General features: G+C 31.6%; 1 protein-coding gene across 1 annotated transcript in view; it reads left to right on the top strand.

The window, feature by feature from the left end:
* Nucleotides 1–13,811, top strand: part of LOC131842643 (voltage-dependent T-type calcium channel subunit alpha-1G-like) — a 57,243-nt gene extending 43,432 nt beyond the window's left edge. The window contains exons 22-35 of the mRNA XM_059191214.1: nt 220–509; nt 1,481–1,653; nt 2,163–2,332; nt 3,022–3,139; nt 4,260–4,411; nt 4,802–4,950; nt 5,634–5,826; nt 7,164–7,313; nt 7,402–7,563; nt 7,954–8,172; nt 8,765–8,957; nt 9,785–10,354; nt 10,502–10,731; nt 10,895–13,811. Of these exons, the coding sequence (XP_059047197.1) occupies nt 220–509; nt 1,481–1,653; nt 2,163–2,332; nt 3,022–3,139; nt 4,260–4,411; nt 4,802–4,950; nt 5,634–5,826; nt 7,164–7,313; nt 7,402–7,563; nt 7,954–8,172; nt 8,765–8,957; nt 9,785–10,354; nt 10,502–10,731; nt 10,895–11,671 (3,546 nt within the window). The 3' untranslated portion in view covers nt 11,672–13,811. The remainder of the gene's footprint in view (nt 1–219; nt 510–1,480; nt 1,654–2,162; nt 2,333–3,021; nt 3,140–4,259; nt 4,412–4,801; nt 4,951–5,633; nt 5,827–7,163; nt 7,314–7,401; nt 7,564–7,953; nt 8,173–8,764; nt 8,958–9,784; nt 10,355–10,501; nt 10,732–10,894) is intronic.
* Nucleotides 13,812–14,020: the final 209 nt, after the last annotated feature.

Below are 14,020 nucleotides of genomic sequence, written 5' to 3'. Positions count from 1 at the left end.
ATTTTTATATTTTACTTATAAACTGTGATATATAATATTATCCCAAAAATATAAATTAACATATTAGAATTTTATTGTATTTAACAACATATTTAGTTTAAAAGCAGCTATAGTATTCAATACAGCTCTTCATCTATATTTCTAAGATATTATTCTTGTTATTTAAAATGTTCTTTTTGTGTTTTATTTGTCAAAATATGATTAAAATTAATTTTTCAGTGTACAAGCATACCAGGACTTTTAAAACCTCCGAATAGTTACACTTTAACTCTACATTCAGCCTCTGCTCAACTTGGAGCAGAAAAAGCTCGTCTTCCACCAATGTCTCTCGCTCCACCTCCTTTAACATTAGCTCTGCCACCCATCAAGACCACAAGTTCTTCTACGCCGACGACTCCCAGACCAATGTCATCTCCTGTACCGCCGGAAAAGAATCTACAAATTGTAATAATGAAAGAAGATAATTGTCTAAATACAAGCGACAAGTCTAGTCTCCTCAGTACACAAAAGTAAGTTTCCTAGTACTAACTTTATTCTGTTCATATAAGATACGTTAATGAAGATATAACACATACCATTTTATACCACTATCTCTAAGAGAGTCAAATTGATAAATATTGAATTACTGTATAAATTTAAAATACAATTATTTTTTCTTGTTCTCTAGGGTATCTGTGTCCCTTCAATTTAGAGATAGGCACTAATTTAATATGTCATTAGATTGTACTTAATTCAGTTTAAATATTCCCAGTATATAAAGTAGACACAACTTTTGGGGGTGTGTTACTTTCGAAGAACAAACAAAGAAAATCGAATATTACCAATAATACATTCCGAATTTTTGATGGATTCCCGTAATATTGTATACAAACTTCCTATTCAATATCCTATTATGTTAATATTTTATGCTAATAATTTCAAAGTTTTTCTTTTAATCCGTATAAAACATGCAATATCTTGGATGGAAGAATATAATATTAGCATAAGCACATCTTTCATTTTATAAGGTACTTAATTTATTACTCTTTCTTAGCGATATTAATAACATGCATATATTGAAAGTCGTACCGGTTTAAAACAAGTTTTGTCATACTCTCATAGTTTTTGTTAAAATGTTCAAATCGTTCCACCTTTTTACGATAATAATTTAATAATTTGAACGAACTATTTTCCGAAAGATGGACCATACTTTGTTATAGTAGTTGAATCTACAAAAATACAATATATTCATAGCACATAATTGCTAATATCGAAATATATACTAATATTCTATTTTTAGTTTTACATACACATAGAAAGATAAAGAAAGAGAGCCAAATGTCATAATTTGAGTTCCTATTGCACAGTAGTATTGACATTTAGAAAAATATTTCATGAATATGTTCCATTATAAAAATTGATTTATGGTTAAAAATAATTTATGGTTAAAATTATTATTCTAACGTACTAACAAAAGAGTTACTTTCTTTATTTGTTGTAGGAGTGTAAGTCTAACGAGCCCAGGATCAAATGGAGACGACAAATGCAGGGTTCAACGTGGATACAGTTGGAGACTATCTAGACCGAATTTACGGAAAAAACCTAAGCATAGGACAGGTTCAGATTCTGACGCAGTGATCCTAAACAACGGACGTGATCATACCACTTGTAATGGTAAGACATTTTTCACCCTATGATTATACTTATATATATGTACATTTCTTGTTTTTATAATATACAATAAGAAAAAAATTAAGAATTATAAGACCCTGCAATATCTTTCTATCTACTATCTATATGTATATTACCTAGCTACTTTTAAATTGTGGGATCGATTTACTAAAATTCGATTCGATTCCTAAAAGCTTTGAAAACACGATTGGACCCGATGCCCGCGTGTAGGTAGGACTAGTTTTTCTGAAGGATACGTGAACCGCGAGTACTCATATCATAAAACAAATCAATACTTTGTTTTATGATGTGAGTACTCGCGGATTGTTGTTACTTCTTATATTAAAAATCAATTTGTTTATTTGACAAACTTAGTCAAAAGTGATACGAAGTTTTAATGGAATATATTTTAATTTGAATTATTTAATAAAACTATATCTGTAGTTACTTCTACTAACATCTTATAAAATACTTTCTTAGTACTACTTTTTAAGTAAATAAATTACTTTTAGGTTCAAATCTTCGCAAGAACGAGCTTCTGTTGTCATCATCAATGGTGATCAAAAACGATACGCAATCAGAGTTACCAAACAACCGCACGCGATCACAACTACCAGCCCCCAGGGTACTGGCGCAGCCAGCAAGGAGAGTATCTGCACATACCGCACCACTTCTGCCTGATGTAAGTATTTACCACTATGTATTTGGTGAAGGTTAGTTAGATAGTCAGATTTTTTACTTATATAACTGCAAAATAGTTTAAAAACTAAATTAAATATGCAATTTAAATTTGAAGTAAAATTGTCATCGCAAGATGACATATATTATAAATAATAATTAATGTACCAGAGATAGACTGTAAAAAGTCGTTTGCGTGAGAATCTCATTCTCACCTATTTCAACCGCCGAGCAGCTGGCATTGTTAGCTCATTTGGTTGTAGGATAACAGGTTAGACAGTGAAATTAGCTCACGAGATATGATCTAAGTCCTCTGGAATGACAACTCGGGATTGTACTACGGGTGTCACATGATAACGTGATGTCTGTAGCGGTTTTCATGTATATAGGCGACAGTTACTGATTACCATTAGATGGGCTGTCAATATGTTTACAATTCCAATTATAGACACATTTTCATGTATACTCATGAATATTAATATTAGTACCGTGCGAGGACTCGAACTGCATTCTGAACTGTGTGTAAGGCGGTGTGCTAAACTAGATCGTCACTAGCCGTAAAATAACATATGCTATTTATATTCCAATTAGTTAGCTATTAAGGCGTAAGAACGTCGCTAACACTCACTGTCGCATTCACAACATATATTGTAGAATGTTTTAATATGTTTCCTAAAATTGCAATAACTGTAGGTGTCTTGGAAAGCGCCGGAGGCGGGATTTTCGTCCGACTCTACAGTGCGACTGGAAACTGTAAAGCCTCCACCTCACAGGCTCTCGCTCACCAACGACTACTTAACTAGCACTACAGGTAAATTGCTGATTTTGTTTACGGCTGCATAAGTATCTTGTCAATCCTCAAAATCAAAAGTCAAATTTAACATAATTTATATTTTAGAAGACACTTTCTCTTCACTTGTCAATTGGTCGTTGGACGCTGATGAAAAATTATTGTTTTATTTTAATATCGAGAATATATAGAGTACTGTGATTTTATAATTATTGACACAGAGAAATATGATACATTTTGAAATACTTTCTAGCTTCTACTTAAAATTCGACTAAATTTCCAAAATAGTAAACGTAAACCAAATTATAGATTTGTATTTTATTCTTTTCTGTAATATATATTGTTACGGTATATATTCGTTTATGTTAATTTACAAGTTTTAATATAGGAAAGCCAAAATTTATTAAACACATGAATATTTCGTAGAATCAGTTATATTGTGCTGAACAATACATAAGTTTTATTTAACTTTGTATACGATACGCGTGTGCTTATACACTTTGTTTGTCTTTCAAAAATTGCTGTATAATGCAAATGCAAAAATTGAGTATCGCGTTTACCTAACTCTGGCACAATCAAAATCATACAAATATTTTTGTTAGTCAACGTGAGATTTGTATTTAGGGTAAAACAAATACAAATATATTTATATTGCCCGAAAAACTGTTTACAGGGTGGAGTAATTAATGATTTATAAATCACACACTTCACAAGAATCTAACATGCCAAATTAATAGTATCCAGTTGTTGTTTATATTATAATAGTATATATATTCCGCAGCTTCATTAACAAATACAAGAATAAATTAACGACAAAATAGAGAAGACAGTTTTCTCAGTTCATTGAAAATAACAATACTGTGTTGTACTTTTAATGCAGAATTACAATACTGCTGTAGTTATAGGTTGTAATATGTCCTTGATGTTATGATTATTGTTATTATACACTTAAAAAACCAAATAATTTAGATTTATTTAGAGTAATATATCAATTTATTTTTTTTGTTATATTTATGTTTTCAAATTCAGTACTGTTTAATATAAAATATAATTTTGTTCTAAAACGTAATCTTTCAGGTAACTTACAATAAGTTAAGCTTGGCTCTAATTAACTATTAATTTAACATTGTTAATAATACAGTGACGTCAGTATCGGAAGTAAAAGCAAGCAACCTAACGCCACTTACACCGCAAGTTGCCCAAGTAACCACGAGGACACCCCGCAGTGAACCAACATTGGCCGCCAGACCGAACAACCAATCACTGCCTTTGATCAAACAAATTAACGAAGAGGTATTCCAGATTATAAAAATAACTATGTAATAGGCTTTGCAGTATGGGATAAAGTTAAAATATGAATGATATCCCAAAAATAAATTGAATACTCGCTTATATGATATTATTATTTTACACGAATATGAACTAAAATCTAGGAGTCTCAACGCGATATGTCACGCACGAATCATAATAATTTTTCATTTGTATAACTCACCTGAATAGTATATATTTACTAGTCTATTATTTTTTCTTTACCATAATAGGCTACATTTACCCGGTGTGCCACATAAAGAAGTAAATCTTTATTATATTATAGTTCAGGAAAACGGCTATTCAGACACGCAGAAATTACCAACCACATAATTTATCGCCATAGAAGTTTAAACTATAGTTCATATTTTGCAGGTTGCAATTAACAATAACATTTGCATACTATCAAGACGATTTGATAGAAGACGTTTTAGATTCAAAGATCTTTTCCGATTCATGGAACCAACAGGATGTCTAAAGGAAGTGGAAGATTACTCCCTCTACATGTTTTCTCCGGACAATAAGTGAGTTATTTTAATATGTATATTATATTCGATATTGCCTGATATTAGTGACGTCGATACCGTAAAATATAAGAAGTATATCTCTTATGGGATACTATGTATTCTCTTTTGTAATCCATCATAATAAAAACACAAATAGATATTACATTACTCGCGGAAGCTTTCAGTGATCGATCTTATAAATGTGCCCACGTTTATTTACATTCAACTCGATGTAATTACAAACAACCCAATTTTTCATTATTCATATTTCTAACATACAAACTTTGTCAATCATCAATCTTAATAATAATGTAATACATTACGTTAAAATCTCGAAGCTCTGCAGTTGAAAATGTAGTCCTAATAGACGAATGAATTCATAATATGCATAGTACATTTAATTCAATCATGAATTATATAAGCAGATTTACATTTGCGGCAATCGAATCGAAATGAAATAGTTATTAAATCGAAGTTATATATAATATCATTTACTCATTGTGTAAATGATATTCATTTCATTAATATTTGCCCAAATTTAATTTCATTATGGAAGGTTTATTCAATGTATTCATGATATCAAATGTTTTAGTTCGTATTCTATAATACCATTTAACATACACGTATATATATATATACATATAATACTCCTAATTTAACTTCTGCTTTTATGATAATGTTTTTTATTACTTTTTATTAAGAATGCGGAGATTTTGTACATGGATGGTAACTCGAAGCTGGTTCGACAACATAGTGCTACTGTTTATAGCATTGAACTGCATCACTCTTGCTATGGAACGACCAAATATACCACCAGACTCCAAGGAACGAGCCTTCCTCTCCAGCGCCAATTACGTTTTCACTGCTGTGTTTGCAGTAGAAATGTTTATAAAGGTCAGACTTTTCTTTAATGTTAATAGATTCTAAAAAAATCTATTTATAATTAGTAATCGAATTAAATTGAATGTTAATATTATCTGTTTTAATGTAGTGTAAAGATGAATTGTACAAATATATTTTAATAATTAATTATCACAATAATATTAATAATAAAACCAATACTATTTATTTTAACTATACCTTTGAATATTCTGTAGAAATAATATAGGTATATGTTTTGTAGTATGATAGTATGTTCACAGCTAATAACCATAGATACCATACCAAATATCATAGATTTCCTTAAAAGAGAAATGAGGTAATTTGACTAAATGACTTGATTCTGGATATGAATTTACATATATTCATAATGAATTAAACTTCCCACAAATAATCAAGGTATCAAAACTAAATTCAAAAAAAACAATTTTTTGTCACTTTCTTTCAAATAAAGAAAATATCTGTTACAATAACGACAAAACAATCTAATAGCTAAAATGGTTAACCGTATTACATATAATCTTCAATACAAATTAATCTGTCACTGCACCACTCATAGTTGACTGGTAGATAACGCCGCAAGATGTTAAGTCCGCCGTATGTACACTTTATTTTTGTACACCAAAAGTAAATAAATATAAGAGGACACAAAATTAATCTAAATATAACTACTTTCTCCTAACTCATACCAATAATACATATACTAGCAGTAGTTGCTCAAACACTCAGAAATTAATCAATATGAAGTGACTTACATAATTTATGACGTCAATTCATAGACGGGTAACATGCTGATCATTGCTCGTTAGCTGAAAAGACAGTTTTCGACCCAATGAGCCAGAACACAAACTATAATAAATCAATAAAATTTATTATGTATGGAAACGATTGATGGCGTGAATATTGATATACCATTAGTGGATATTATTCATAATTGCTATGTTGTATGTCATACAGGTGAAGTTGTAAAACTATATAATGTAATAATTAGAATTTCTAACTAGATAATAGGCAAATACCTGCTAATTCTTGTGGGAATGTCAAAACATGAATATCATACAAGTATGATTTTTTTAGCTGTTAAAATAGTGCTTTCTAATCACCAATTGACATAGCTTGATTGTGAAATATATGTAAATTTTTAATTTTATATATTACTAACTTTTATTCACGTCTACTTTATCGAATTGGTTGTTCCGATTCGATCAATTGATTAAAGAATAAAAAGTCACCTGTTCTTTATCCAGTATATCCTTTTCTGTCCCAAATACTACGAGTACATTAAATTTCATTACATCGGCTTAAATTTCAGTAATAAAATTCGAATAAAAATTGTTTTAATACTTTCGTAGGTTGTTGCCTCTGGAATGTTCTACGGCTCTGAAGCATATTTTACGTCGGGTTGGAATATAATGGATGGATCACTAGTCATTATATCCATTATTGATTTGTTAATGTCATTAGTCTCTGAGTCTAGCCCCCGCATTTTCGGAATTCTCAGGGTAAGTTTTTTTTTCAGTGAACGTCGTGATTACTTATTAATTGAGATATAAAGAAGTTTAATCTAAAGTAAATTTATTTTTCATCTAGGTATTTAGACTGTTACGATCTTTGAGACCCTTGAGAGTAATTAACCGGGCTCCAGGATTAAAGTTGGTCGTTCAAACGTTGCTCTCATCGTTACGACCTATCGGAAACATCGTGCTCATCTGCTGTACGTTTTTCATCATATTTGGCATATTGGGAGTTCAGGTAAGATATGTTAATATTTTGACCGACTTAAAAAATGGGGAAGTTTTCTATTAAAGTATTTGTGTGTAACACGCCTATTTATCATATCTTCTGTATAACGAAGAATTCTATAAACGCCTTATATAATCATGATAATTGCATAATAATTTTGTCACAATTAAAGTCAGTTTTCTTTGCCGAATATAATATCTACATTATAACAAGAAATTGTTAAACATTAAACGTTTTTTCATTTTTATGTACCTAATGCATTACATACTACATAATAACTCGACGAGTAACTCTGTCTATCTATAGTATCTATATGTCTAAATCACCTATTTAATAAATAAGAAACGTCCAAAGTTTGTGACAAACTTGAACTTTGACATTAATACTTAACGCTTTCAGTTATTTAAAGGAGCGTTCTTCTATTGCGAAGGGGCTAATATTAAAAATGTCAAGAACAAATCCGACTGTCTAACGATAGAAGGAAATGTATGGGTGAATCGGAAGTACAATTTCGACGACCTCGGTAAAGCACTGATGTCGCTGTTCGTACTGAGTTCTAGGGACGGCTGGGTTAATATAATGTATACAGGATTAGACGCTGTAGGAGTGGATCAACAAGTAAGTTTTATTACCATACATTCATATTCATTAGTAAATATATCAGCAGAAACCTTCCCATAACACAGGAAACATGCATATAACATAAATTACATTATCTTAAATGGTGTTTAAGAACAAACTATATTTCATATACGGATATATTGATTTTTTTAGATAGATTCTTCTTTTAAATTCTTTGTTATGTTTTTGTTGAAGGGTGAAGTTTAAAGATATAGCAATTTCTAGAGGTGCACATAATGATACAATATCCGTAACACTTTTCATGTATACATACATAACGATTGCCACTTGCTATCAAAGCCCTCAGCTCCTTATTCGAGTTACATAAAAACATATATGAATATTTGTTTGTTTTCTCCTCTGTTAATGAAATACATTAATGAAATCTACTTCGTCTTCTCTTAGTGGCAATATAAGCAGAGTACTATAATATTTATATATTACATGCATTATATGTATTATATGAATAATAAATATATTATGGTTTTCTTGGAATTTCACTATATATTCTTCTTATTAGCTTTACTTATTAATGTTTATGTTAATTATGCTCTGTTCAGATAATATGATACTTATTATTGTTTTACAGCCAATAGTGAATTATTCTGAATGGAGGCTCCTATACTTCATTGCATTCATTCTACTGGTCGGATTCTTCGTGTTAAACATGTTCGTAGGAGTAGTGGTAGAGAACTTCCACCGTTGTAGAGAAGAACAGGAGAAAGAAGAAAGGGTCAGGCGAGCGGCGAAAAGAGCGCTCCAAATGGAGAAAAAGCGAAGAAGTTAGTAATATGCAGATTTAAAAAAACTAAAATTAAATAGTAATGCAGTGCGCACGTGAAATTTCTGGTATTTCAGGCGTCCATAGGCTAGGGTAACCGTTTATCATTAGATGGGTTTTAACGTATATGCCATCATCATACCATCGTAATGTAAAAAAAAATAATACAATCTCCTATTATTATTATAACGCTCGGTAATTTGCATAAAGTAATTGGCATCTAAAGATATTCTATGCAGAAGCGAAATAATATAAATAAACATAACTATTAAAATTGTCTAGACCTGAACATTTCGAAAGCACTAAATAAATTTTACTTAGTTCGAGCTAAATTTGCAAACTTACTTGTTTCTTGGTACTTTGATAGTCTCTCAATTTTAAGATGCTCGAGAGAATTCAGTGTTGCAAAAGAGGTGGTTAATAAAAAATGCATATTGTATGGCGTTCCGTTAGGTAAACATTCGAATATTTCGAGTATGGCTCGCTCGATAAAATTTTGTGTTTCATCTTCTAAAGTTGACTGTTATATACCTTAGTTAGATTTAAATTGATATATTTGACTTCTGTTGTAAAATATTTTTTTCTTTTTTTTTTTAAAAAAAAATAATACAATTTTCTTCCATTGTAATGGTAGAGAAAAGTAGGGCGACCACACTAGATTTCCGTAAGTGTGACCTATAGGTCACAGGTACTAATAAAACACCAAATAATCCCTTCAATAAAAAAATGACATTCATAAGATCTTAAAATTTCCTACATGACATATTGCGCTATCTAGTTTCGAAATAAAAATTCACACAGCATATTTATATTGCGTTTTTGTTTCAGAAATGCATCAACGACCATATTATTCCGACTACTCACAGACGCGGCTATTTGTACACAACGTTGTCACGTCGAAATATTTCGACTTAGCAATAGCGGGCGTTATTGGCCTTAACGTAGTTACAATGGCAATAGAATATTATAAAATGCCACCAGCTCTAGAGTATGCTTTGAAAATATTCAATTATTTCTTTACTGCAGTCTTTATACTTGAAGCTATAATGAAACTGGTGGCACTAGGTTTTAAAATATATTTAAAAGACAAATGGAATCAACTAGACGTTATAATTGTTATGTTGTCTATAGTTGGGATAGTTTTAGAAGAGTTAGAGACAAATATAATTCCCATTAATCCGACTATAATGAGGGTTATGCGAGTATTAAGAATAGCTAGAGTGTTAAAATTATTAAAAATGGCAAAAGGTATAAGAGCATTGCTGGATACGGTAATGCAAGCATTACCACAAGTTGGGAACTTAGGTCTTTTGTTTTTTCTACTTTTTTTCATTTTTGCCGCATTAGGCGTAGAGCTATTTGGACGATTGGAGTGCTCTGATGAAATTCCATGTCAAGGTAAGTTCTTACTTCTATGTTAATATTATATTGTTTATATTATTCAATTTTTATTAATTGTGATAAATATTGAAAAATATATATATTAATTCTGTATTATGTACGTTGAAAAATACACACTGAGTTTAACACTAAGATATATTTCAGGTCTTGGTGAACACGCCCACTTTGCGAATTTTGGAATGGCTTTCCTTACATTATTTCGGGTAGCAACTGGAGACAACTGGAATGGTATCATGAAAGACACCCTCAGGGAAGATTGTGACAGTTCCGTAGACTGTGTTCGAAATTGCTGCGTATCCACTATAATCGCACCAATATTTTTTGTGGTGTTTGTTCTAATGGCACAATTTGTGCTTGTCAATGTGGTTGTTGCTGTAAGTATAAAATATTTATACAGTGAAATATTTTATATAACCGTTTTAAAACTAGAATGATGAAAAAATTTCTTTCACAAATGTTAATCTAAATCAATACTGTGGTTTATACAATACCTAATTGCATTACACTTTACGTTACTTAAAATATCTTTTGTTATAGGTTTTAATGAAACACCTAGAAGAATCTCATAAACAAATGGAAGACGAAATAGACATGGATGTAGAATTAGAACGTGAATTAGAGCGAGAAGCTGATGACGAAGAAGATAGAGCTTTGTGCCGAGCTTTGGAAGAATGTGTATCACCACCGCGACCTTTGAATAAGGTACCGTCCCTACCGGCAAATTTTACCTACAGTGAACCAAAACACCAACCAGCACCGTCCCCTACACGCCGCCGGCGCACTCTGCACTCGCACCATGCTTTGTTGCCGACATCGCTACCGCCAAGAAGAGCTTCTTTATCTCCTCATGCATTTGGACGACGTCGACAGGACTCTACCTCAGACCCTCCGGCAGCACTGTACGAAGAAGATGCCAGGTTCATTGATGCTGACGACATCGATGAGTTGGAACCGGGTAGTCCGCCTCGACGAGATTCCTTTGCAAACAATCGCAGACAACGGGTTGACAAAAGAAATTCATTGCGTGGTGAAGAATGTAGACTTTTACGGCCAGCTCCCGTACTTCTTGCAGTTCCATCGTCAAGACAAAGTATTAGGATAAATTCCAAACGAAGACTGTCTACAGAATCAGCAGTAACCAGCGAGGCCACTAATGCATTTCTACGACCACAATCTCATATCAATATCGAATGTGGAGAGCAAATTATTAGTGAAGAAGAGAAAATACGAATAGTAATAGCTGAAAGACGGAAGATTGATGCGGCAAGACCGGAGACGGACGACGTCGTAGAATTATCTGAACGCGGCTCCTAGTCCAGGCGAGGCCGGCCGCAACAACATCATGAAGTTTATATTTAGTGTGTTCGCTGTAAGTGACACCTAAATATTCTTCCCTTCACTAATCCTCTCATCTATAATGTGTGCTCAAAGAACGATAAAGGTTTGAACTCGGTTGCGCAACAGTGATACAGTGACGATTATAATGAACTCATCTTTTGACTATATACTTTAACGTTGCATAAATTTCAACCGACTGAGTGAAAGTATCTGTGACATTTCGATGTGATTGTTTCCTACTTTTTACTTCCAAATCTTCAACCAAGTCTTACTTTTCCAATTGCGGCCGGTTCAACTAAGTTATAAAGAGACTATAATAAATTTATGCTAAGGTGTATAAAATTAGATAGGAATTAGAATTAGTCAATTTGTTGTGGTGGAATATTTTCTACGAGAGCTATTAAGTTCACTTCGTAATTTTATTAAATAATTTATTAGTACGGTGCTTGCTGTTAAAGTTTTATTCGTTATTTATGAATTATAGAAAATAATAGGAGGTACTCTAAGATTTTCCGAAGAACCTCAACGAAATATTGGTTTGTAGTAAGTGATAAATAGTTTCTACTTGTTATAACAATTCAGCTGGATAGAATTGTTATAGTCGTGTGTCATTTTAATGTTAGATTTTATTTATGACTTAAGAACAGGTTTCTAATCATTGAAATTTAGAATTTTATGTAATGTAATCAATCATCCATTGATATGGAAAAGCCTATTGTTGTTTTATTGTGGACATTTATTTGATAATACTTCCAAAGGAATTTGTACTCAACGACTGTGTAGCCTCATAATGATTGTAACTAGCTAGATTTTTGACAATCTTATAGATATCATAAACAGAACCAATCGTTCGTAAATTGAATATTAATCTCTCTCTTAGAATGAAAAATAATATTTTTCTGAATATAAATAAATCGTATTTTCTTACAGTACATGTACGTAATTTAGATGAATAACTGGCAAATACGCACATAAAATTAGACCGTAGAATGACTAGACATGAAAATTACAATAATGCAAAACAGTTTGAACATTATAATTAACTTGGTCGGTAATGGTGGTCTGAGAATTTTAAAATAAGGGAATTTTTATTCATATTTTAGCAGTGTATCGTTAGCCGTGCCAAATCTACAAGTAACTTAAATCTGTAAGTAAATATTAATATTTTCAAAATTGTTCACTTACATGAAACTTTTTTTAACTTGGGCTTAAACTACTTCACTGCGCAGAAACTACAAATGCCAAAGTAGCTATAATGAAAGTTTCTTTTTAAAAGCTAACTGCTAGACTTATTCAGTGAGGCGGGACTACGAGGCCCTAGTTGTGACGATCGAGACCTAGTTAGGGAAGTCAGCAATAAATTTTATACTTCGACTGTGCCTTTCCTATTTCTAACGTATTAGCTTGTGGAGTTGATTGTGGGTAGACTCTTAAATGTATACTGTAGGAGTTGAAGGGTAGATACATGATATAAATCTTGTTGAGACTTTATTAAGTTTTCGTTGTAAGTCATGTGAAAAATTTGTAACGTAAGGTAGTTTCCGAAGGCAATTTGAATTTATGTATTATCATTCCGAGTGGGCAAACTATTCTACTTAGTATTCAATGAACAAGATAAAGTTGGAGCTATAAACTTTGCTTTTGTTACTGCAATTTACTGCTTTTGTGAAGATTTCTGATAAGGTTCATCTGGTATTATTGTATTTAACTTATCCTTCCATTTAGTACTATCTCTTGATTATACAACGTTGTCTTCCACCTTAATCTACTTTTATGAATATTTAAAATGCTTTCATGTTAAACTTCAAATAGCAACAATAAAATGTATTGTATTGCATAATTAGTCAAGAATAACAGTGAATATACATACTTTTATTTCTTAACACTTAAAAGAATTGATTAAAGGGAATTTAGTAAATAATAAGTATAGCATTTTCGTGATAAAAGTAAATCTCGTGATAATGATGAGTAATTGTTTTTCGGTACTGACTGTATGATAATTTTAAGAGGTATGAACAATGTTCATTAGATGAGTACACCTGTTAAACTTAGCTGGTGATCTGTCAAGTTACGAAAGTTACGACAATGTTAGGTTGAAAAATAAATCTAAATTCTATATTTGGCTTTCATTCCGTTACCCTTTGAAGTTATTGAAAATGATCTACGAAGCTATATTTGGAGTAAAGTTGAAAGAAAGCACTGCCCTGGAATAATAAAACAATCAGTGGGTATATGTTTTATCTTTTTGTTTCCTTTGGGGCAATGGACCCTCATACAATTTGCGTCTACAGGTAGGAAGGAATACAAAGGCGAGCAACAGGCGAA

The sequence above is a fragment of the Achroia grisella genome, unplaced genomic scaffold (assembly GCF_030625045.1).
Source record: "Achroia grisella isolate CSIRO2021 unplaced genomic scaffold, CSIRO_AGI_Agris_v1 utg241, whole genome shotgun sequence".
Classification (NCBI taxonomy): domain Eukaryota; kingdom Metazoa; phylum Arthropoda; class Insecta; order Lepidoptera; family Pyralidae; genus Achroia; species Achroia grisella.
Note: the sequence above shows the minus strand (reverse complement) of the source record. Positions and strands in the feature narration are given on the sequence as shown.